The sequence below is a fragment of the Coffea eugenioides genome, chromosome 3 (genome assembly GCF_003713205.1).
Source record: "Coffea eugenioides isolate CCC68of chromosome 3, Ceug_1.0, whole genome shotgun sequence".
Classification (NCBI taxonomy): Eukaryota; Viridiplantae; Streptophyta; class Magnoliopsida; order Gentianales; family Rubiaceae; genus Coffea; species Coffea eugenioides.
The window spans coordinates 19,986,014-20,012,120 of record NC_040037.1 but is presented as its reverse complement, the minus strand read 5'-3'; the positions used below and the strand labels follow the sequence as shown (position 1 = coordinate 20,012,120).

General features: G+C 34.1%; 2 protein-coding genes across 2 annotated transcripts; one reads left to right on the top strand and one right to left on the bottom strand.

Annotated features, from left to right (window-relative positions):
• Window positions 1-3,514: 3,514 nt before the first annotated feature.
• On the bottom strand, window positions 3,515-19,414 carry LOC113766275. The gene is made up of 9 exons (XM_027310484.1): window positions 19,277-19,414; window positions 18,946-19,159; window positions 18,157-18,490; window positions 5,732-5,825; window positions 5,249-5,430; window positions 4,819-4,918; window positions 4,624-4,740; window positions 4,162-4,218; window positions 3,515-3,937 (listed from the first exon to the last, which is right to left on the bottom strand). Exons 1-9 carry the CDS (start codon window positions 19,412-19,414, stop codon window positions 3,806-3,808), a joined length of 1,368 nt encoding a protein of 455 aa, XP_027166285.1. The 3' UTR covers window positions 3,515-3,805.
• A 2,937-nt stretch (window positions 19,415-22,351) lies between these two features.
• LOC113766274 lies at window positions 22,352-22,984 on the top strand. The gene is made up of 2 exons (XM_027310483.1): window positions 22,352-22,433; window positions 22,566-22,984. The coding sequence occupies exons 1-2, from the start codon at window positions 22,352-22,354 to the stop codon at window positions 22,982-22,984; spliced, it is 501 nt and encodes a 166-aa protein (XP_027166284.1).
• The last annotated feature ends 3,123 nt before the right edge of the window (window positions 22,985-26,107 follow it).

The following is a 26,107-nucleotide window of genomic DNA, read 5'->3' as shown; positions in this document are numbered from 1 at the left end:
ATGTTATTGTGTTTGTGTTCGATAGCTTTCAAGTTCAATAAGAAACTCGTTCAAACTAGATTCAAGACTAAAATTCAAATTTGAACACTAGAATGTTCGATTTGATTAGACTTGTTTATACCTCTATATAAATATAGCAGTACCTATTGTCCTCTACCCTGATTGTGAAAGAACTTATTGGAAATTGGAAATTATGGAACTTTTTTGTCTTAACACTGTATTGTTTTTACCTTACTTAACGTCTTATGACATTCCGAAATTCAAATTACAAGATTGTTATTGGGACAAAATTGATAAAATTAATTACAAACAAAAAAATGTTTGGAAGTAGTATGAGTTAAGTTTATAAATTCCTTTTTATTTGCCATACAGAGAAAGAATGGCAAAAGTCTATAGTTTCAAGTATTAAACTTTTCCAATATTGAGTAGTGAGTAAATGACAAATTTCAACATGGTACAAAATTTTGAAGGAAATTAACAGAAATTGCTACCTAATAAAAGTGTTAACCAATAAATCGGCTAGAACATATGATGATGCTCTTTTCAATAATACATTTTTTTTTTCAACACAGGAGTATCCGGCCCTTTGGCCCGACTAATCTCCTGCGACTCGAAAGGAAAGACCCATTCCTCTCAAACACGTTAGTCCCGGGACTCAATCTTGGTGGCCATATCCTAGCTCCTTTCAATAATACATGCTAATACGAATATCTAGTGGTATCACGTTGGCTGGATTTTGTCACAGGCAGATGATCAAACTACTTTCCTCAGTACGAGTAACAGCCTCCCTCAAAGCAGCCAGGACCTTATGTGATGGCTCTAAAGGTGCTGCATCTAAGGATTCAACAACAGTCAAGATCAAGTTCAGTTAAAGGAGATTTTTTATCATCAAGATTACAGGGACCAGACATTCTTCATTAGTCAAATCAAATAAAATATCAGAGACAAAGTAGCAGCAATAGTCAATAGCATATCTTAACAGTAAAAACTATTGCAGCAAACAGTAAGAGCAATGTCGTGCTTTTGACTAACTTGAGCCAGATGCCACTCATTGCTTATATCTTAACAGTATAAAAGCTCCTTCCCTCAGAATAAGTCCTTCAAGATTGGAGCGAGTCCCGTAGTGTTTTTTAAATTCCCCGACAGGCATCCATCCATCCTTGAGTAGCCACGAATATATACTATAAATGCCAGATGGAAGTTCTTCCAAGAAGTTTCAGTGTGACCATTGCTTTTGAATCTTCAAAATCTACAACTGTTTTAAATTGACTAAACAAAGGTTGATCATAGATAAAAAAATCTATATTGAACCTGCATGAGACGTCTTACCATTAAGACATATATAATGATTTACTAGTATTGCTGTGTACACAAGATCCACATTCAAAATATTGATGAGACTTATCCCCATTCACCTTCTTACTTTCCCTGTCGCCTAATATATCTTAGCAATTCCTCTTGAAATGACAACTATTGTAACAAAATTCATGGGGACCCCAGATGAAGACGACCTTGAACTTGTGGAGCCATTGTAGTGCAACATCAAAGCTAATGAACTTACTCATATATACATTATGAAACCTGGCAGGGGCAAAACCTTTCTTGAATGCTCGAAGCAACCAATCTAAGCACTATATTCCAGACAAAAATGGTTTCGGATTACCAATTATTCAGCAGATCATATACAAGCACACAAAGAAATTCACTCTTTGAATTCATTTCAATCACGTACTCCTCGGATTTAGAATGATGTTACAGCTTGAGTTGCAAAGTTATGTTAGGAAGCAGAGTCAAAGACTGAGGACAACATACCAGAACTTTCTCTTCCTTCTTCACCCGAATGCTGTCCCAACATCAAGTAAAAACTACAGTTCCTGTCAAAAGCACCTATACAATTTACTGTTCTTATTCTTATAGTATTTGGTTTTGCATTTAATTGATATTATCATGGTTGTAACATTAATGGCAATACATCTGTTGTATGAAAAATGTGTATCAAGGACTAGATGACGTTAACAAGGTACACTAGTCAAATTCCAAATTCTACTCAACCAAGCAAAAGACGAAGTGAATTTGTATTTAAGTCGGTATTTTGTTCACATTCTCTGGCCTATGAAATCAGATAATGGGTGCAGAAGTTGCAAGAGGTGAGATCACAAGTCGTAGGATGGATGTCTAAATGAATGCCTATCCTGGACCAGGAGCAAAACAACTGTCATTCGCCCGGAGGTGACAAGGATGGTTTAACATTTCTGTCGGTATTGTCTTGGCTTCGTAGTCTACCTTAGCATAAATAGTATATTACCTGATGTTACTTAAGCGGCTTCCCTAGCCATGGAACAGGATACTCAAATCTAAGCTCATGAATGCGGCAAATGTTGTGTAGTGTGTTTGCCAGCTCCATATAATCTACGATTTTGTCCCATATGTCAAAGGATTCATGGGGCGCTCTTGTTGCATAATGGAAAGTACAATGTATGATATGTCCGATCTTTTTCAGCAGCTTCATTTCCATGCAGATTAAATTTGCTCTTTCCATTGTATAAGAGCATGTAATCCCGGCTCTTCAGAGATAAAAAGGCAAAGGCTTCTTCTCTCAATATCAAGAAATCAGTTTCCTGCGTTGAAAACACCACCTAGTGTGGATCAAAGTTTTGTTTCATTGATTATTATTCGTTGTGAAATGGTACCCCTTAGTGTTAGGAAAAGGAGTCGTTGCCATGACAAAATCACATTAGGAACCTGTTTCTTTGCGTGGTTTGTTTAACAGTCATATTTGCACCTTTTTCTGCAGTGATCATAGCAGAGTTTCCAACTGCATATACCCATGTTGCCATTGAAATATGATGCAGAAATCAACATTTTTGTGGGATTGTTCAGCTAATTAGGACCTTTGAGTGCCATGCCTGATGCGACAGAATTTCCGGTGCAGCATATGCTAATGATGCGATGATTTATGAATGTGTAACAAGCAAGAGGGCAGGAGTACCCTTGAAATGCGAGGAAAGTGCTTATAGTTCTTAAGAAAAATTTTGTCAAAGCTCGGAATTTAAAAGAACATTTGGTTTCAGAAAAGTTTTATCCGACATTTTGTAAGTCCAAATTATAAGATTTTATAATTTTGACAAAATTGACAAAAGTAATACTAATAATAGAAAGAAACTCATAAATCAATACATCATTTTTCATAATTTCTTGCCCCTAGAACGGAGTAAATCCACGTTCTATGCATCCCATAACCACACCCCCAACATATTGATAACTCATACCCGTAAATTTTGAAAACATATCAACGTGGACCATTAGTATTAAAGCTTGTATAAGATGGAAGTAGGGTGGAGGGTGACGGTTTAGCCCTTAATTTTTTATTTCCCAAACAGGAAATAGGTCACAAGTATTAGGCCTCCGTGCAGAGTTCTGGGATGGATTGGATGGTATCGAATAAGAGTGTAAGTGAAAAGTTCGAGTTCCAAACCTTCCACTTTCACTAAAACAAAAAAAAGGGTCGTAGGTATTAAAATTAACCACTACTGATTCTTCATTAAAGAGATGAATTTCAACGTAGCACACTGTTTTGGGGCAAATTACCTTTTGACACAATGAACAGCAATTGCTACCTACAAGTAGGTGATAGTGTAAACAACTATAGCATCAAATAAATCAGCTGGAAGTATCAATAACATATACTACACTACTAGTACAAAAATCTAGCAGTATTACATTGGCTGGATTTTGTGACATCGCAGCTGATCAAATTATTTTCGTCACTACGAGTAAAGCCCCCGGAACAAAGCTTTTCCATTGGTCAGCTTTCATGTAATTTAGGTAAGAAATTTGAAGAGCCATATATATCCACACTGCCAGCAGATGCTTGATTGGCAGCACGATTACTTCCAAAGTTTTTCCGATTTGATTCTCTGGCAATTCGAGTACCAAACTGAGCACATAAGATGAAGAATTAGAAAGGAAGTATAAACTAAGGAGATCTCTCTTAGTACAAGATTGTTTTTCTTTTGGTACTCATGTTTCCTTTTCTTTATTCGTTTGGCCCATTTAACTCTAATTTGTCTCAACAAGACAATGCTCAAAAACTCTCAGAAACAGTCTTCGGTCTTTGAGCTTTTTGAGCAGAAATCTACGAGTAAACAAGCGAAAGAATACCTGAATTGCTCTTTTGGGCAGAACAGCTGCTCCAGATAAGCCAAGCAATTGCGCAACCTTCAGAAGAGATGACACAAAACCATAAGGCCAATTGATACTTGCATGGAGAAAGCAAACCAATAGACAGGAAAACTTGCAACCCGTGGCTTTAGAATTTAGGATATCATGAAAACTTGCTGTCAAACATGCCTATACAATAGCCCATTACTAGAAACTGACAATGAATGTTACTCATTTGACATCAAGATCACTTCTTAATGTATTTGATTGTGCTGTATGATTAACAAAAGGTTAGAAAAACGTTTGTGATTATTGGTAGTAAGTATCCAAGCAATCAAATTGGTATGGGCAATACCATGCACTACCTGAACATTGATTCTATGTCAGAATTTTTCTTCCCAAGACTGTAATTGACTATTCAATATAACTGAATCCACATGTCAAAACGAAAAGCAAGCATACCTCTCTCAATATCTTCTTATCACCTATACCATTAGGTTGGCTGAGGTCTGCAATCTCCCAGAGAGGAATATCAAGAAGAGTTCGTATGACATCCTCATCCAAGAAAGGAAATCTAGCCTAAGCCCAAACCAAATTAATCAGCTTGATGAACAAGTCAAAAAAAAGCATACTTGTTTGTTTGAATCATCAAGATACCTCTTTGCCATTAACAGCAATGCACCTGTCATCTCTCCCGAGGTTTCTCTTCCAAATTCTCTGCATATCTAACTTCATTTCTTCATGCAGGGCAAGCCAACTGGTAACAGATGAAGCATCCATGTTAAACAACATTTCATTACCAAAAGTTAGCCTAGAGAAACAACATGCAGCTAGCTAAGGATGGAATGGTGAAATGCAAGAAATACGAAAAATCTCCATCTGTTTTTGTCCTTCAATGAGAATATGGAGTATGCCAATATATTTATATGTATAAGCACTGCAGTTGAGAAATAATATAATTGTCTATTATTACATGCATCAATGAAATTCAGGCCAATTAGCATAAAAAAATAGCCTTTTAACTAAAATAATTTGCCCTTGTGAATTTAACACCTGCAAATCATGTAGGAGGAGAAGAAAACCACACCTTCCATTTCTAAATTTTGTTTTGAACCGACCATATCCAGCACACTGTTCATCTGCACCAGAACCAACCAGTAGTATCCTGGCCTCAGACTTATACTTGATCTGTTGGCCAGAAAGGCTCCACTCATAAATCCATCCTTCACCACCAGCTGCCAACCACAACGCTAAACCAATATTGAGGTCCTGAAACAATCAGAAAAAATGAACAATTTAGATCTGAAAGGAGAATACGGCATCAAAATGATGGTTCCCTCCTTTATTTTTCTTTTCTTTTCTTTTCATTTTTTATTGGTTGTTTCTCTTTTCTCCACAGGATCTGGTATTTCCAGGGTAAAGCAAGAATTATATAATTCTATCTAGGAACGTGCCTGGGCCACCCAACGACTACACCCCCAAACCTAAATGTGTAAAAAATTATCAAGAATGACAAAACTCCAAAAGCATCACAAAAGAGAATAGTAATGAGCTTGAATTCGAAGATCACCATATAAGTCTTTGAAGGAGATATTAATGACAAGACATGCTTCATCTCAGAAGTCAACTTCATTAAATCAGCATCAATCTCTACAAGTTTCCATCTGCATGCAATTATGTCGATAAGTGCAGCCCAATGTGAATGCACGACAAAGCAAAGACCAATAATGTAAGCGGTGAAAATATTATATGGAAGATTCAATCACAAATGCAGACTATATGAACTTAATTTAGCTGAAAAAGCTATCCACATAAGCATACACTCGAACTGCGAAAAATGACTCGTGCCCATAATTGCAATGTTTTTCTCACCATCAAAATAACTAAAGCAGAAGCAGCAATTGGAAGCTATATGAACATGATAAATGTCTTATCCTTTTGATTGGTCTAACAACATCATCATCTTTTGGCTTTTTTACTAGAGTTTTTACATAATCTGGACTGTTACATTTAGAATTTCTCAGCTACGCTCCACTTGTGGTGTTCTAGTCAGCTGACCATGTGCATAATACAACACTTGAGATAATATGCTGTTGATACAATTTTAACCTTGGTCATCCCCTAACTCCTATTTTGTTATGAACAGGCAAATGGTAATTATAAGGACTTCAAATTACCAGGAAGTTGCTTCCTATACAACATTTACACCCCGATTACGTTGGAAAAAATGGAAACGGTTAACTATGTGCAGTTCGCTAGTGAATCAGTCCTTATGGAACCACCAAGCGCAATCAAGCCCCCACAAGTCAAAAGAGTAGCAAGGGAAAGTTTGTGGTTTCCTCTTTGATGGATTATCCATACAGCAACTACCCTTGGGAAGATGAGGACGTATACTATGTCCCTCCAATCCCAAGAGCGGTGACGGGAAAACGTCCAAGTTCCAGTTTTGAAACAGGGAACTCATCATGAAGGTTCCAGATGGACAAAATCAACCTGATCCTCGAGTGATAGGGAAAGTCTAGATGATGCGATAAGTAAGATCAGCCGCTTCACCACTCATTCCATGGACTATAAAAAAACTAGATATAACGAAAGTGCTAAATATGCTATTCATGTAGTGCAAGATCTTGTGAAGGGTGTGCAATTGACAAACTCTGTGAAATTGAAAGCAATAATATACTTTGCCAGAGAAAAAAAAAGGGGAAACGAATTACATTTGTCCGGTTTGACGAATCTCAGAGATATAAGTACATTGGATTGATTATGGAAGAACTTGGACTTGCTGTGCCACCACTGTGACATACCTCTGTGATTGAACACAAGTTATCATTCCACTTTTGCTGTGAGTGCATTGGAGTTGTCATTTAGGGATATCGCATTTGTTTCACGAACTTAATTAAGTCCTTTCGAGTTGTATAAGCTTGACCAACTTGTTTTATTTTTCCTTCATGCCTGTTTGATATTGATGTCAGACATTTGTTGCTTTCGGGGGTTGATAAATTTTCATGTTTGTTGGAGTTTGAAACTCTTGTATTACTGCATGGTAATGGAGTAGACAGATTAATAGAAAGTGGTGTATATGATATAGTTATGTGAACTGGGATATGCTGCACATATTATGAATTAGTGGTCCTAATTCAAAGAAGATGAAATATATTTTTGTACGTTTCATGTGTTGATCGTGTAGCAGTAGTGGACCAAAAATAAATAGCCTAATTGTAACCATTCAATTGGTCATGAGATGAACCGATTGACAACACTTATGAAAGAGCCAATAGATGAAACATGGACTAGGCCATGAGTTGGACTTGTAGAGAAAATAAGAAAGACCCCAAAAAATAGAACAAATTTATAGTGTTTAATCATTGAACATAATTAACAAAAGAGAATAGCACAAGCATATAAAATGGTGGTAGATCTTGAACTGTAAGTCTACGACATAGACCAAATCTACTTTGATGTCATGGTCCACTATTTTATTCATTTTTCTGACTTGATTGCTAACAAATTTCATATACAATAGAAAGGTTCTGCCAATACAAGTCCGGCTAGTGTCCACAGCATCCTAATATCCAATTTAAGACCTCGAAGATGGTGGTGGAACTCAAGACAAGCTATCACAGAGGCCACTCAACTACAGATTTGAATAGTTGTCTAAGTTTTTCACAGCCTTGTTAAAGGTGAAGTGAATATCCACATCAACTCCAATTTTCCTGAGTTATTACAGCTTTATATGGGACCAACAACTCACATACCTAAAGTTTCACTTATTAACAACTTTGCCTCTCACAATGCACGTGAAAAAAGCTGATTTGCTGCAATGCATCTATTGCTAATGTACTCGGTGACCATAGTTGTACTATTGATTTGCCAGTAAAAATCTACTCACGTTAGATTTTTTTTATATATGTTTAAAGTCAGTTAATAGTTGTAAATAGTACATCACCTAGGTGTTATATATGTGGTTCCAATTCCACACGATTTTGTGACTCAATGAACTCATCACCCATTCTGCCTTTCACAAAATAATACTTCATTTTCCCCCGACACCCCTCGAGAAAGGGTCAAATAAGGCCTACTAAAGTAAGGGAAGCCAATGTAGATGTGGTATCTAACACACCAATGGTCTAATCATTAGTAATAGTTTCGTTGTGTTGTGTAAGGGATATGGATTGGAGCAACTATAGTGCTAACAGAGGGAGCTTGTCTAGGACTTGGGAATCTGAAGATGACTTGATCGTTGCACTGGGAGTGGAGCTGATACTGTGCCATCCAGATGTGGAAAGATATGGAGGTTTAAAAATAAAAATTTCTCATCATGATGGGGCATTAATGAGCCACCAATGGGTTGAGGAATTGATAAATGGTCACTATAAACGTATAATGGAGAATTGTTGCATTACCATTGATAATTTTCTCCTCCTATATGACTTACTCAAGCAAAATAATTACGTACCACAGAACTATCAAACGCATGTAGAAATTGAGGAGACCCTAACCATGACTCTGGTAATGGTTAGTTATAGTACATGCCAGCGCGATTTAGTAGAGTGATTCAACAGATCAACTGAAACAATTAATCAAAATGTCAGAAAAGTTCTAAGGGGGCTATGTATGTTTGCATCAAGGATAATTCACTCATATGACTATGATCAAGTCCATCCACGCATTGGAAAGTCAACAAAATACTTTCCATGGTTCTAGGTAAGCCCAAAGCAATAGTATAAAATTTTTAAAAATTGTTCGACCAATTTAAGTCAACCATTGGCTTGTAGTCAAATTGTTTGCCTGCTTAAGTACCGCAAGATACTGTAGACGCATTGGATGGCACCCATATCCCTGCATGTCCCCCACTAGGATAGCAAATAGCATACACCAATTGGCATGGGAATTAATTTCAAAATCTTTTGATTGTATGTGATTTCAACATGCGGTTCACATATATATATATATATATATATATATGTTGGTTGAGAGGGAAGTGCACATAATGCACAAATGTTAGAGGATGCTCTATCGCACCCGCCAAATTTTTCAATGCCGCCCAAAGGTGAGAGAGTACCATATCATAGTTAATTTTAAGGACTTTTCTTAGTTGTTAGGGGGAATAAGTAGTACTAATTATGCCAAATAAAATATTTTTAGGCAAGTAATACATGGTTGATGCTGCATACAAGAATGTGCTGGAGTTTTTACCTCCGTACAAGAATGTTGGCCTCGGGGGTCAAAGAAGAAACTATTTAATATGCACCAATCAGAACATAGAAATGTCATTAAGCGCACATTTAGAGTTTTAAACAAGAGATTTGCATACCCAATTTTTACATGAGTACTCAGGTAAGTGTTGTTATAACTTATTTTGCACTGCACAACTTTCTTAGGTTGAACCAACCGGGTGACTCACACTTTGAATTCTACGAGCAAAAATGCTTATTTTGAAAATGAAGAGAGAGGCGCGGCAATGGAAAACATTCAACCATTAAATGCTTCCTGAGCTGAGGTTGCGACATGGAAAAGAAGACGAGACGCAATTGCCACTCAAATGTATGGATCACAACGTAGGAGAATGCGCTAACATACACCAGGGAAAATTATCGCAATTGCTTCACATTTGTTTGTAGTTTGCTCAGTTTCATAGCAATTCACAGTTTTTCAAAGGGGGGTAGCACATTCTATGAAGAACTTCTTCTAGAATATAGGAATATTAGTCAATCACAAAGTGTCGTGGAATGAAATTGCACCATGTTGAATTTCATTTGCCGGTAGCATATTGTTTTTCCTTAGCGACAAGTAATTTGTTTGCCCGTTTGAACGATTATGCACGGTATTTCACTTGCCACATGCATGTACTGGATGAATGTACATGTGCAAGCTTAACTGGGTCCATTAGTCCACAAGTGCTTACATAAGCTATAAAGCTGGCCAAACAGTTACTTGAAATAAATATCTACTGACCAAACGTTTATTTGCTTTCTTGACCTTGCAATAAAGCGGACAAACAAATTATAGAGAAAAAGGAACAATTCAAACAAACTCTTATGTCACCACCCATGAAAATTGGAACTATAACATAGGCCTAATATTGGAAAGATAGCACCACTAACTAGTAAAGAAGATGGATGCACATTAGAAGCAAATAATATGATTGATAGTACTAGTACTATTATTTGTACTAGTAAATTTTGAGTTTCCTCCTCCCTTTCCCAAATTTTCCCTGTTAATTTGCCTTTTTGTTTGTTATTTTACAATTTTAGAATATTTCATGATATGTTTTATGTTCTTGGAATCTATTGGATAAAGGAAGGCATTGATTCACTCTCCATATCGAGTAATGAAGAATTACCTGTAGTTTGTCCACTCCTCTCAGAGTTAAGTATAAAAAGTCATCCGACCAACCTTTTAACAAGATATGTTCTTTCCACATTAAGTTTCAAGAAATTAAGGTACCATTCAAATCTAACAAGTTTAGTTTTCCTAAATAAGAAATTTTCTTTGTTCATGTAATTTTCTTTCTAAAGTAACCTAGGTTGAAATAAATTTCCCGCTTATTCTAGGCCTAGATATGTTTTCTATACCATCCAAGATGTTGTCTTTTCTGATTAGTTTTGGTTATCATTTTATTGTTGTTTTTTCACTGCTGATGTATATTTTTTGAGTTCTACTTTGACGGTTAATATGAATTTGATATTGCTTTCTTTCACTAATTAGGAAAGGAAATACCAAGCTTTCTTATTTACTTGTTTTTTGGGTTAATTCCACTTTGTCCTCCCAAACTTTGGACGATTATCCACTTCAGTCCCTAAATTTCAAAATGGGACACTTAAGTCCCTAAACTTACATCCCAATTAAGGAAAATTGTTGACAGAATCTTGAATGCTGTTGGTGGTCGAAGTGTCCCATTTTATAAGTTTAAGGATTTAAGTGTCCCAATTTATAAGTTTTAGGGACTTAAGTGTCCTATTTTGAAGTTTAGGGACTGAAGGGGATAATCGTCCAAAGTTCGGGGGGACAAAGTGGAATTAACCCAAGGATAAAATATACTTAACTACTGCACTATACTTAACCACAAGCACATGTCAGAAGGAAAAAACTCTTATGGCAAATCTACAAAGAACAACAATAATATTGGTGGCAAAACTAAAATCTGATACAATAGACAGCATGGTAGGGTGAAATAAACTCTTGTAAAGAGTAAATAATAATCAACAACATTATTATAATCAAAACTAAAATCCAATACAATTAAACATATATAAAAACAAAAAGTGAAAAATTAAAAAGCAAAACTGTTGAACATACCTATCTCAGCAAATTTCCTGATGAATCTCTGCTCCAAGAAGCTCTAAAACTATTTTTACAAATATCCCATGAAAGAAAAAGTTAAAATTCTGGCTATAAGCAATTAAACTAACAATGCATTAACAAGATACAACAAACTACTGAATTTCTAATAGCAAACATTTAATCAAAATCACCAATTTCCTTGTAATTTTTTAAAGCAAAATTAAATATTGAACCAACCTAAATTGAAACCACATAGTATGCTTGCAAGAAGAACGTTGGAATGAATCCTTTACATAGCCTTCTAATACATATGAAAGACTAAGGAACACCAAAAGAATATGAAACCGAAGAAATCAAAAAGATCCAAACAGAATAATGCAGACAATTAAAGCTTTCACTCATGTTGTAAGAGTGAGATTGCATCAGAACATAATTCAATCTTGATTTCAATACCCACAAACTCAACTCATTTAATTGAGTGGTAAATTAATGTAAGAGTTAAATGTGTAAATAGAAAATTACTGAACGTTGTATGTATTTGTACCATATACATCACTAATTTCAACCAAACACTCATATTACTAAAACAACCTTCCATGGTTAAATACATACCAAAGACACATGTCCTACCATAAAACAACAAACCAATCAAAGATGTCAAGCGATCAATTGCAGATGCCAATTGTTGGTGAAGGTAGTGTTAAAACAACAAATCAATCAAAGAATGGCAAGTAAGTTTAAGTTGTCCACATGGCACTTCTTGGTGAAGGTATTCTTAGGTTTTTATATAGTAGTTAGATAAGACAAAAAATTTGCACATGAGAAAATAGAATATTCTTAATTGCAGGAACTACAGCAATCCAAAATCTATTATATTGGGCAAAAGCGCACTGGGTGCATACTCTTCCATACTGCTAGCTTGCTCAAGCCTCTATATAAATGGTCCAGCCTTTGAGTATTGTAATAGGACTAATAAATATGAAAAATCAATGGGACAAATGTACTAGCCATATAGAAGAATTTTAAGGGACCGTGACAAGTCAAGAACTTAAATTGAAAGGCTTAAGGTGAAAAAGCAAAGTTCTCGAGATATCCAGTTAAAACAAGATGTAGAAATTGGTTAGGATGTCAAATTTAGAAGCTCACCAGTATCTTACTCTAGCACTAAAAAGGCCACAGCTTTGCTATCTAGTGTACTGAATTATCAATTGTCTGCATGAGAAAATAATAATTGCTGATTAAGTTTTAGAATAAAATTAGAATATTATAGGGCATGGCTTATGGTTTATTGTTGGCCTTTTCTCCATATAACTAGTACAAAGCACATTAGTTACTCTTGTGCACCTCATACCCAATTAAATTGAGCAACTATATGCTTCTCCTTCTGATAGAGATAAGTGACAAAAATCCACTAAGGTTTATAGGAGGCGTGGAAAGGATGTGTCGAATATTTAAGCATTGATTTGGCATGCTTTTGATGACAAGGAACCAACTTGGGAATTGGTTTGAATCCTATTGAGATTTTTTTTTATTTTCATCAACAAGGGTATTTAGTAATTTGGTTAGTTGCAGGAATTTTATGTTTATGGTAATTTTTTGTTTAGTAATTGTTTTTGATAATTAGTATTTTAGTTGTTATGGGATATAAGAAAACTTAGATTTCTAACTTTCTAGTAGAATTCTATTTTAGTTAGGAGTCCTAATTAGGATTAGAGTTGGTTTTGTTCTAGTATCTATAAATAACGACTTCTTTACAAAGGTAAGTCAGATTTTATCATTAATAAAATTTTCTAGCGGATTCAACGTCTTGCTCTAGGACTGTGTGATACATCCTAACTTTAGGTGTGATGTTTTCCTAGGAGTGATTCTTAGAATTGCTAATCAGATTTTCATCTTGTTAGCATGTTTTTTCATCATATTTCAAGTTACTATTTTAAATTCAGGTAAAATTCGATATCTAAACTTTCCTACAAAGCCATTGTGCCTACCAATTCTTTGTGTTGCGTCACCTTCATACAGTTTTTTGCCTGTTAAATTAGTTATCTATCTTTTTGGGTTAATTCCACTTTGTCCCCCCAAACTTTGGACGATTACCCACTTCAGTCCCTAAACTTCAAAATGGGACACTTAAGTCCCTAAACTTATAAATACCTCCTACTTAAGTCCCTAAACTTATAAAATGGGACACTTAAATCCTTAAACCCTTATAAAATGGGACACTTCAACCACCAACGGCATTCAGGATTTGTTAACAATTTTCCTTAAACTTATAAAATGGGACACTTAAATCCTTAAACCCTTATAAAATGGGACACTTCGACCACCAACGGCATTCAGAATTTGTTAACAATTTTCCTTAAGTAGGAGGTATTTATAAGTTTAAAGTGTCCCATTTTGAAGTTTAGGGACTGAAGTGGGTAATTATCCAAAGTTTGGGGGGACAAAGTGGTATTAACCCAACTTTATAATATCATTTTGATCAGCCATTTCAGTACCATCTACTACACGTAGAAGGAATTCAATAAAAAAAAGATCAAATTTTGCTGGCATATTTTCTGTCAATTTTAATTTCTGTAGTTGTTGCCATATTAGTGAGTTTATAAGACAAGCATTGATCATTTCAGATTTTGTACCTTTACGAACTACAGGTAATGTCTACCAAAAATACAATAACTTTTCCACCAAAAATTGCTTTTGTATTCATTACATCTTTTAACAAATCATCTAAATGATTAGTTTTACTTCTTTAATTAAAAATTGTTGTTTTACACACTGAAATTTCATCCCAAATGATTAGTTTTGCTTCTTTAATTAAAGTTGCTAAAGAACTCTGTTTCGTCACTCGACATATTGCTTCTTCCAAAATGTCTATTGGTATTTTAAATCTCAAGTGAGCAGTTCTACCACCCGGTAATATAAATGCTACTATTCTTGATGTTATTGTTGCAAGTGCAATGTACCCTTTTGATTTCACATTAGATAGTAGTGCTCTATATAAGAACGTATTACCAGTGCCTCTAGGACCATCAATGAAAAAAGCACTGCTAGAATTTGAATATATCCTCTCTGTAATGATTTTAAATGCTTGCTTTTGTTTTTATTCAATAAATGTATAGCATTTAAATCAGTTTTTGAAATGAATATATTTCTCTCAGTTGTTAACTCTCTTGTTTGGCTTTCTACATCTGTGTAAGATAGACCACGAGATATCAAATTATAAAAATTTATAGTTTTTTTCATGGATTGTAGAAAGCCATCTATTTGTTGTAGTGCCTTTTTCTTGATTTCTGCTCGTGTTAAAGTTTGACATCTGAAGAAATCTTCATACATTTCATTTTCAAACGTTTATCACAACTGCTTAGGATCATTTGGATAGGAATATACCAGTAGTGTAGCGAATAGCCTCCTTATTTCATAAGACATATGAAACAAGGATGTCTCTTGTAAATAAAGTTCTTGACTATTGTCATCTTCCAAAAGGCCTCTTATTAAAGCTGCTTCACGAAAGGTATGTACTCGAACTCCATTATATATCCTAAGATCTTCGAATGAACTTGGACAACATACTTTAGATAATAAGAGTATCAAGTAATACATTTCTCCTTCACTTGGGTCATCTGTCATTATTCTATCAACAGAATCGCCTCTTTCTCTGAATTTTCAGAAATTTTAACCTGATTTCCAAACAAAATGGTCCGAAAATTTTGAATACATTTAAATTTAATTATTGTGCTCTCTTATCTGTTCTATTTGTGACAAAATTTTGTGAGCATAGTTTTTCTCAAGTGTGAATTGCTCACAATATTTTGCAACTTGTCTTTTTTCTTAAAAGTTAGTGACTGGTGGTTCTCCAAATGGAGTTGCAAGTGAATAATAGTAGGTTTAATCTCACCCATTTGAAATCTATAAATTCTCCAGCATGCCTCTAGAGGAGATACCCATCGAACAGAGACATACTGCTTGATCTCATCAATTTGTGAAGTTGAATTGTCTGCCACTACACAAAAGCTGGTTCTATCATGGCCTTTGCATATATATTTATAAATGTATTTAACTGCTTTAACTGTTGAGCAAATTTCAACATTAATATGGTAGTTAAATTTTGCCAGTAAGTAAGGATTGTAGGGGACTACGCATCTATTGTCTAGTATGACTGACCCTATGCTATATTGACATTATTATCCCCTCTGCGATAGACAGGATAAGCATCAACAGATTTTGTAGTTTCGTCATAGAATTTTTTAGGATAATTGCTCTTACATGTACCATTTTTTTCATGCAAGAACGTGTTGGATCAAGAGAGCCACAAGGATCATAAAGCATATGCTTAATAACCATGTTATAAAGATACGGATGAGTTTTTTTATCTAAAACTTTAGCGCACACAATTTTATCATATTCTTCAGGGCTATACATTTTTGTACTTAGACTTCAAAATTAGAAGAAATTGAGCATGTGGAAGTTCTCGTTTTTGATATTCTATGATGTAAATGTAAGACGTGACCTCTCAAAAAATACATTTTTTTAAGAGTTTATCTTTTAATTGCTCTAATTTGGCATAAAATACTCGTGCTAACAAATCTGGCCTGTTTTGTGTTTCTTCTTCCTGAATTAAATGCTTTTTTATCTCTGGCCAGTTTGGATTGCATGTCATGGGAAAAAAAATCTGATTTTTCAAACTTTTGGATCAATGTCATTACATCCAGATATTTTCGTCTCATATTCCTTGGCCCTCCAATAAAAGAAAGTGGTAATATTATCAACTGGCCTATATTAGATGCTTCAGTCTCACCTGCTGCAACGGCATCTACAACACCTTGAAGAAATTCCTTTCGAATTTCTTCTTGTTGGGATCTAAAATAGTCAAATCTTTACATTTCAAGCTTGACATATTGATCCACGATATATTGCTGTAATAATCTAACAAGGTGCAGCAAATAAGATTCATCATTATCTCTTATTTGTAACCTATATGCATAATACTCTTTGAGAGAAACAAAGTTTAGATCATCTTCAAGTTGGGCCATCACTGTAAAATGAGAAGGTAATTTGAAAGCTAGTCAAACAACAATTTTTGGAATAAAATGAGTCAAAATAATGAACTTTTAACAACATACTGACCGGCTTCTTCACTCTATAAAAGTTCATCAACATTTGCAGCATTTGTTGGAGAAATATATTCTACTGCATTTCTTTTTCTTTTGCCTTTTTTGGTCTGAGTCTTAATTCTTTTTTTAGGAATTTCTTGGTGCCAACCAAGTTCACCATAGGGCAAGATTAAGTGATATTGGAGCGGATCATAGTACTCAATGTTTCTTAAGTGACTACTATGGGTATGAACTTTTATATCACGACGACTTATCTTCGTCTTCGAACCATAATGTTGTAACTTGGGAAGTTGTTGGCTTATTATATACTCTCTGATCAAGATTGGGGAATGTTTTAAATACTATCTAATAATCTTTTAGATTAGGCACTTCTCTTAAACTCTTAAAAAATTTAGTATATAGATTTTGTTCAAGAATTGAAATGATTTTTCTTATTATGCTCTCTAATAATCCTGGACAGGCTGCTGCTAGGCGCTTAGAAACTTCATCTTCAGTATCATGGAAATATAATTGAAGATTGGGACCAGTTAAATCATTCAAAAAATGGTAAACTTGTCCTTGAACTCTAGAAGTATAAATACATTTATTTCCCCTAGATAAATTCGTATCACATTTGACAGCAAAAGAAGTATAGCCAAAGTGATTATAAATGGTCGTGATAGTTGAACTCAAAAAAGAAAATTGAGATATCTAACATGAACTCTAGAAATTTGGACTCCTCTACCAAACTCTCTATCTTTTATCACCCGATCCCATAATTGAAGGATGAAGGGTAGTAGAATAAACCTTGGAAAGCATAGGGACATGCACATATGGTAGCAGTTGCTATAGTTGAATGATGGTTCTCATAATATGTTAATAATACACCTAACCCAAAACAAAAACCTAATAACAAAAGTACATGTCATCATGGAATATTGGCCCACCACCATGGTGAAAAGCCTAATCAAACACCCACGTAAATACTCCAAAGTTGAAGTCCATAAAACTAAATAGATGCAATGAGTTGGAAAAGGGTAAATCAGTAACTAAATTAATAAACCCCACTTTAGGGGTTGTACCCGAGGTTCCATGAATGATTTACATGGCGTGCCAAAGTACTTATTGAAAAGCCCCTTTAAGAGACGGACGAAAAACTTTTCAAAGTCGTTTTTATTATATATGTAGGATGAATGGCTAAGAAACGCACACAAAGAAAGTACTTGAAGTTAGCAGCTATAGTTGTACGAAGAAATAAAAGGATAAAATTGACAAGAAAATTACAAATAAACCAAGATAAAATGGCACAATTGGAATAAGTTAGCAAAAGGAAAAAATGAGAAGAAAAGCAATAACAGTGAAAGGCATCTATCTATATAAGAGGCTCTATCTAATGTTGAAAGACAGAAAAAGATAAAATCAACTACAAAAAACTAGCACAATCAACTGTAGCTCAGTCCGCGCTTTATGTAGTTTAGATATCTTGAAAATTCTGATGAAGAGAAAATGGCAAAGTTTGAAATTGTAATAGGATGATACTACTTGCAACTGCTACTATCAAATAAAAAATCCTAGGAGATTCAAAAATCAGCATCAAAATTCAGGAGAAGTCTTAAAGAGTTACAGATCTCTACGAATGACTCCTGCGAAATCTTGTAGATCATGATATTTGAAGAATTCATCCTGAAGCGGCTCCTTGGCCGTGGGTCTCATTTTTGGGTTCACAATGACGCATCGCTTAACTATCCTCTCAAACCAAGTGGAAAGCACCGGATCATCATGTCTCGGTTCTAAAGTTTCTGAAGTTGCTAAAGGTCCAATTGGTATTTGTATTGCTCGTGGATTATCCTTCATGAAAATCTCGTGCAATAACTTTGGAAGGCCCTTTCCATTATTGCTTATTTCTGTCAAGAAATTACAAAAATTTGCCACATTATGCCTTTTTTTTTTCTTGATAGCTGCAGAATGGTCATAGAATCAATTCAAGGGTCATGATTCCGACGTTGAATACATCGGATGCATGCTGATAGGAGAAGTCATCCATGCTAGGTTCATAATACTAAGAACCCGTGGCCAGTCAGAAGTAATTTTTCGAAAAATGTGACGCATAGTAAAATATGGGTGCCAAATGTAAGGCCCAATCTTTGTGCCAAACTAGTTTAAAATTTTGAAAATAACAAGATGCCGCATATCCCAATTTTATTGTGACAGGATCACAGCCCGACACAAAAATATTTTCAATATTGACGCTTCCGTGGGCTTTTTTTTTTTGGGATGAAGGTAATAGAGAGAATTAAGAATTTGCCATAGTATGGCGGCCACAACCTCTCCGAGTGCCTTTTATTGGGGAATTTTTTGTGAGAATTGACGATTGAGCGTATGCTGCCATATTCACAGTATTCAATCGAAATACAATATAGAGAGCCGCAGTAGCATGGCTCCCTAATTCCAACTAGAAGGCCGTATGTCACTAGATGTTCACAATATCTGCAGCTCTTGGCCACTTTAGTGTGCATCATTATAATGTTTGATTCTTCAATCTCATCAAGATTGGCCAATTTGAGGCTCAGAACTACAGGAGAATGATCATCCTGGTTGCCCCCCTTGCTGTAGGTTGCTGCAAACACCTAATAAATCGGTGAGATGTCTCTGATACAATCGCCAGTTTTGTATTCACCACTTTCTTCTGAATCTTTGACGATTATTTCCAATTTTTAATTCAACATTTCGCTCGCAATCTTTGCCAGGAACATTGAAGCAGAGGAAAGTGATAATATAGCAGCTTCAGAAATGTCTTTGCAGGCTACTGCTTCTTGATTCTTGTGCTTTCTTGAGTATGCCACCAATTTATGCTCTACTTTGCTCTTGTCCACGTTGTTCATTTCTTGAAATTAGGATAGAAAAATAAAGAAAATGAAGGAGCTTGAGGAAGAAAGCACAAGGAGAATTTGACATTCCTTTCGAATTTCTTCTTGTTGGGATCTAAAATAGTCAAGTCTTTATGTTTCAATCTTGACATATTGATCTACAACATATTGTTATAATAATCTAGTAAGGTGCAGCAAATAAGATTCATCATTATCTCTTATTTGTAACTTATATTCATAATACTCTCTGAGAGAAACCAAGTTTGGATCATCTTCAAGTTGGGCCATCATTGTAAAATGATAAGGTAATTTGAAAGCTAGTCAGACAACAATTTTTAGAGTAAAATGAGTAAAAAAAATGAACTGTTGACAGCATACTGACTAGATTCTTCGCTTTGTAAAAGTTCATCAACATTTGCAGCATTTGTTGGAGAAATACATTCTGCTACATTTCTTTTTCTTTTGCCCTTTTTGGTCTGAATCTTAATTCCTTTTTTAGGAATTCCTTAGTGCCAACCAAGTTCACCATAGAGCAAGATTAAGGGATATAGAAGCGGATCATAGCAGCCATAATAGTACTCAATGTTTCTTGAGTGACCACTATAGGTATGAATTTTTATATCACGACGACTTGTTTTTCCATTATCTTCACCTTCGAACCATAATGCTGTAACTTGGGAAGTAGTTGGCTTATTATATACTCTCTGATCAAGACTGGGGAATGTTTTAAGCACTATCTGATAATCTTCTAAATTAGGCACTTCTCTTAAACTCTTAAAAAATTTAGCATATGGATTTTGTTGAAGAACTGAAATGATTTTTCTTATTATGCTCTCTGATAATCTTAGACAGGCTGCTAGGCGGTTAGAAACTTCATCTTCAGTAACATGGAAATATAATTGAAGATTGGAACGAGTTAAATAATTCAAAAAATAGTAAACTTGTCATTAAACTCTAAAAATATAAATACTTTTATTTCTCCTAAATAAATTCATATCACATTTGACACCAAAAGAAGTAAAGCCAAAGTGATTATTATAAGTTCTAATGTATGTTCTAAATGATCTTCTCTCCTCTGAAGATGATATTAAAAGTTCTTTTAGAATTTTTGGATATTTATTGTTGCCTAATACTATATCTCCACCTGAACAGCAAAAATTTGCTGTTTTTGAGTAGAATTTCCTAGCACCACAATGAGGACAATCATCTTACTTTGACAGAACATCAGGCGTTTTAGGAATTATATTCAATAATTCCCTTCCACTCATTGGAGTTCTTCCTAGAATAGGAATAAAGATAATAAATTAATGTTTTAATATCATTCTAATGGCATATGGAGTGAAACAATATGAATTTTAAATTTGCGTCATCAAGGTGTTGTAGTTATGTAGGTAAACCTGAGCATTTTCATCTAACTAATGGTTGGTGTTATCGAATAAGAGGCTATGAACGCCCACTTAATGCCACTGGCAACAAATATGTTGTAGTTAAACAACTATCTTACATGAAAAAAATGGTACATGTAAGAGCAATTATCCTAAAGAATTCTGTGACGAAACTACACAATCTGTTGATGCTTATCCTGTCTGTCGTAGAAGGGATAATGGTGTCAAAATCAGCATAAGGTCAGTCATACTAGACAATAGATGGGTAGTCCCCTACAACCCTTACTTACTGGCAAAATTTAACTACCATATTAATGTTGAAATTTGCTCAATAGTGATGAGATCAAGCAATATGTCTCTGCTCGATGGGTATCTCCTCTAGAGGCATGCTGAAGAATTTATAGTTTTCAAATGAGTCAAATTAAACCTACTGTTATTCACTTGCAACTCCATTTGGAGAACTATCAGCCACTGACTTTTAAGAAAAAAGACAAAAAGTAAAATATTGTGAGCAATTCACACTTGAGAAAAACTATGCTCACAGAATTTTTTGTCACAAATAGAACAAATAAGAGAGCACAAGAATTAAATTTTGACGTATTCAAATTTTCAGACCATTTTATTTGAAAATTATATCAAAATTTCTAAAAAATCAGAGAAAGAGGCGATTTTGTTGATAGAATAATAACAGCTCACCCAAGTGAAGGAGAAAGGTATTATTTCATACTCTTATTATTTAAAATACGCTGTCCTAGTCCATTCGAAGATCTTAGGGCATATAATGGAGTCCGAGTACATACCTTTCATGAAGTAGCTTTAATAAGAGGCCTTTTGGAAGATGACAACAATCAAGAACTTTGTTTACAAGAGGCATCCTTGTTTCATATGCCTTATGAAATGAGGAAGCTATTCACTACACTGCTGGTATATTCCTATTCAAATTATCCTAAGCAGTTGTGGCAAAAGTTTGAAAATAAAATGTATGAAAATTTCTTCAGATATCAAACTCTAAAACAAGCAGAAATCAAGAAAAAGACACTACAACAAATAGATGACTTTCTACAATCCATGGGAAAAACTATAAATTTTTATAATTTGATACCTCATGGTCTATATTACGCAGATGTAGAAAGCCAAACAAGAGAGTTAACAGCTGATAGAAATATAGTCATTTCAGAAACTGATTTAATGTTATACATTTATTGAATGAAAAATAAAAGCAAGCATTTAAAATCATTATAGAGAGAATATATTCAAATTCTAGCGGTGCTAGAGGCACTGGTAAAACATTCTATATAGAGCACTATTGGCTGTTGTGATATCAAAAAGGCACATTGCACTTACAACAGTAACATTAGGAATTGCAGCATCTATATTATCAGGTGGTAGAACTACTCACTTGAGATTTAAAATACCAATAGACATTCTGGAAGGAGCAATATGTCGAATGAGGAAACAGAGTTATTTAGCAACTTTAATTAAAGAAGCAAAACTAATCATTTGGGATGAAACTCCAATGTTTAAAAGAACAGCAATTGAAGCTTTAGATGATTTATTAAAAGATCTAATGAATACAAAAGCAATTTTTGGTGGAAAAGTTATTGTACTTGATGGAGATTTTAGGCAGACATTACCTATAGTTCGTAAAGGTACAAAATCTGAAACGATTAATGCTTGCCTCATAAACTCACCAATATGGCAACAACTACAGAAATTAAAACTGAAAGAAAATATGCGAGCAAAATTTGATCTTTCTTTTACTGAATTCCTTCTGCGTGTAGGAGATGGTACTGAAAAGACTGATCAAAATGATATTATAAAGTTACCATCTTCAATTTTAGTGAAGCATACGACTAAATCTGATCCACTTGAACAACTCATAAAAGTTGTTTATCCGGAGTTTAAAGATGGCTCAGGCAATTTGGCTTCTTCAAATAACAAGGCAATTTTAACGACTAAAAATTACTTTGTTGATAAAATAAATGATGCTTTAATAATCAAATTTCCTGGAGAAGTTACAGAATATTTGAGTTATGATGAAACTTTCAATCCAAATTATCAAGGCCAGTATGTAGATTTTTTGAACACTCTTACACCAAATGGTCTTCCAATGTATAGGCTGTTACTGAAACTTGATGCACCTATAATTTTGCTTAGAAATCTTGATCCAACTGAGGGCTATGTAATGGAACAAGATTAATATGCAAGAGCTTTGTAAAAATGTAATTCATGCTGTAATTTTTGTTGGTAACTTCGCTGGAAAGCCAACTTTCATTCATAGAATTCATTTACAGCCATTATCACATGAGCAATATCCAGTTTCATTCAAACGAACTCAATTTCCAGTCCGCCTATGTTTTGCAATGACCATAAACAAAAAGTCAAGGACAAACACTTAACTTTGTGGGTACTTACTTAAAGGAACCGGTATTTTCACACGGACAGCTATATGTTGCATTCTCACATGCAAAAACAACCTTGGTTGATATTAGTACGAAGAGTGCTAGTCCTACTTTAATTGGTATTGCAAAACTTCTCCATAGTGCCGTTTACTAATGAAGAAATCAATGTTTTCTAGCAATGTTTGCCATTATAAGCAGATGATGAATCTTTTACATTCGCCATGTGATTTGCGTTTTCTTTTCATTTTAGAATAGCTACTATCTAATCATTTAGAACCAGAGAAATAAATATAAGCTAAAGTATCACTGATGGAAAATGAAGCATGACATCTTACTTCATTCTACTTAATAAGCTATATCAACGAAATAATAACGACATTTGATATTTTTTCCTCTACTACAAATTAAGTCTATCAATAAAAGTAGTATTTTAAAGATTCTAAACAATCTATACTATTGGCTTATTCTTTTTTTTATAAATCAAATAGGAACTGTCTCTCAGACAATTCATCTAACAAGTAATAAATAATAAGAAGAGTAGTTCAAGACAAACCTGCAAATCAAGGCCTTTGTCAAGGCGCTACTATTTGTTGATCTTCAAAATCTGTGGCAAGAGATAAATTTTCTGATGAAGACAAATTTAGGAAAACAATGGTACAACAAACCTGTAAATAATAAGGAAAAACACATATACCAATTGCATATCCCTTAAATTTTCAATGTGGATCGGTGCATATCCCTTATATATAAATTGTCATTTTAAAGCTATAATTAACATCATACTTATGTTTAAACTAATAAAGGTTGATTTTTTTATATTTTATATATTGTAGTATGTAGTATTTCACATTAGGATAGGATTTTAGAAATTTGAACGAAGACGTGTATATAGATATGTGAATTTTGTAAATGCTCAGGGTCTAATGTAATAGAACTTTACAAAATTATCTATATGAAGGGAGCAGATAAGTGTTTTTAAGAAATTGAAAAGGGACAAATAAAGTGTAAAAGTTGAAAACACTAAAAAATTATACGATAAGTGTTTTCTATAATTTCATACTATTTGAGGGGGAACAATTGCCTACCCTCAAGTGCATGTGGTCAAAGTAACAAGTGCATAGATTGATTAGTAATTATTTATGAAGATTAATTATTAACTATAAATTATAAATTTCAGGTTTGCTGCTAGGAAATGTTCTTTTATGTCATCGAGATTTGTAAATTAGAAAATTGATTAAATTTAAGGCAACAATATATTGGGGTGGCACATTAGGTGAACCAATATATTATCACAGGAATGATAATTAATAAAAAAAAATGTCATAAACTATTCATCAAAGTTTACGTGTAATAACATGGAAGTGGATTATTATATCAAAACATCAGATTTCCTACCACTAGTTAAGTAGATATTGAACGGGTGAGAACTCTCTAATCAAAGCCATTTTACAAACACCGAATCTAGATAAGGCAAAATCACATACACTGAATTCAGTTGGCTGATCCAACATCTCTTATAGTAAAAGCGCATCAAGCAAGAATAAATGATAATTAAAGGATAAAATATACTTAAGTAATGTACTATACTTAACCACAAGCACATGTCAGAAGGGAAAAACTCTTACGGCAAATCCACAAAGAACAATAACAATATTGGTGGCAAAACTGAAATCTGATACAATAGACAGCATGGTATGGTGGGAAAAACTCTTGTAGAGAGTAAACAATAATCAACAACATTAGTATAGTCAAAACTAAAATCCAATACAATTAAACATATACAAAAACAAAAGTGAAAAATTAAAAGGCAAAGTTGTCGGACATACTTGTCTCAGCAAATTTCCTGATGAATCTCTGCTCCAAGAAGCTCTAAAACTATTTTTACAAATATCCCATGAAAGAAAAAGTTAAAATTTTGGCTATAAGGAATTAAACTAACAATGCATTAACAAGATACAACAAACTACTGAATTTCTAATAGCAAACATTTAATCAAAATCACCAATTTCCTTGTAATCTTTGAAAGCAAAATTAAAGATGGAACCAACCTAAATTAAAACCACACAGTATGCTTGCTAGAAGAACGTTGGAATGAATCCTTTACATAACATTCTAATAGATATGAAAGATTAAGGAACACCAAAAGAATATGAAACCGAAGAAATCAAAACGACCCAAATAGAATAATGCATACAATTAAAGCTTCCACTCATGTTGTAAGAGTGAGATAGCATCAGAACATAATTTAATCTTGATTTCAATACCCACAAACTCAACTCATTTAATTGAGTGGTAAATTAATGTAAGGGTTAAAAATGTCAATAGAAAATTACTGAAAGTTGTATGTATTTGTACCATATACATCACTAATTTCAACCAAATACTCATATTACTAAAACAACCTTCCATGGTTAAATACATACCAAAGACACATTTCCCACCATAAAACAACAAACCAATCAAAGATGTCAAGCGATCAATTGCAGATGACAATTGTTTATGAAGGTAGTGTTAAAACAACAAATCAATCAAAGAATGCCAAATCAGTTTAAGTTGTCCACATGGCACTTCTTGGTGAAGGTATTCTTAGGTTTTTATAGTAGTTAGATAACTAAAAGTTAAGAACACGACTCATTGCATAACCAATTCCAAAACTACAAATGCATCACCTTTGGTGGCCCACACATTGCCGGTCCATGCTAGTGTACTTATACATGGATACCAGAGCTAAACCAAAAATGTCACATAATGCATTTAGAAGACTAATATAGACTATATACAAATGCATTGAAGTTGTGCATTTTGTATGTATATAGGCGAACAGAATAGTATCTATTCATCACACATTGTACCCTAAAAATAATTTCCCATGAAATTCAATTCTTAACTATACTCAAAATCAAAATCACAAGCGAAAACCA

Excerpts from the sequence above, each read along its gene's own strand:
- LOC113766274 (XM_027310483.1), top strand. The coding sequence starts at position 22,352 with ATGAATACAAAAGCAATTTTTGGTGGAAAAGTTATTGTACTTGATGGA. Across the intron at positions 22,434-22,565 it reads ATTACCTATAGTTCGTAAAG|GAGATGGTACTGAAAAGACT; the intron begins GTACAAAATCTG and ends TTCTGCGTGTAG.
- LOC113766275 (XM_027310484.1), bottom strand. The coding sequence starts at position 19,414 with ATGAACAACGTGGACAAGAGCAAAGTAGAGCATAAATTGGTGGCATAC. Across the intron at positions 18,491-18,945 it reads CTACTGCGGCTCTCTATATT|CTATCAAGAAAAAAAAAAGG; the intron begins GTATTTCGATTG and ends ACCATTCTGCAG. Across the intron at positions 3,938-4,161 it reads TGCCCAAAAGAGCAATTCAG|TTTGGTACTCGAATTGCCAG; the intron begins GTATTCTTTCGC and ends TTATGTGCTCAG.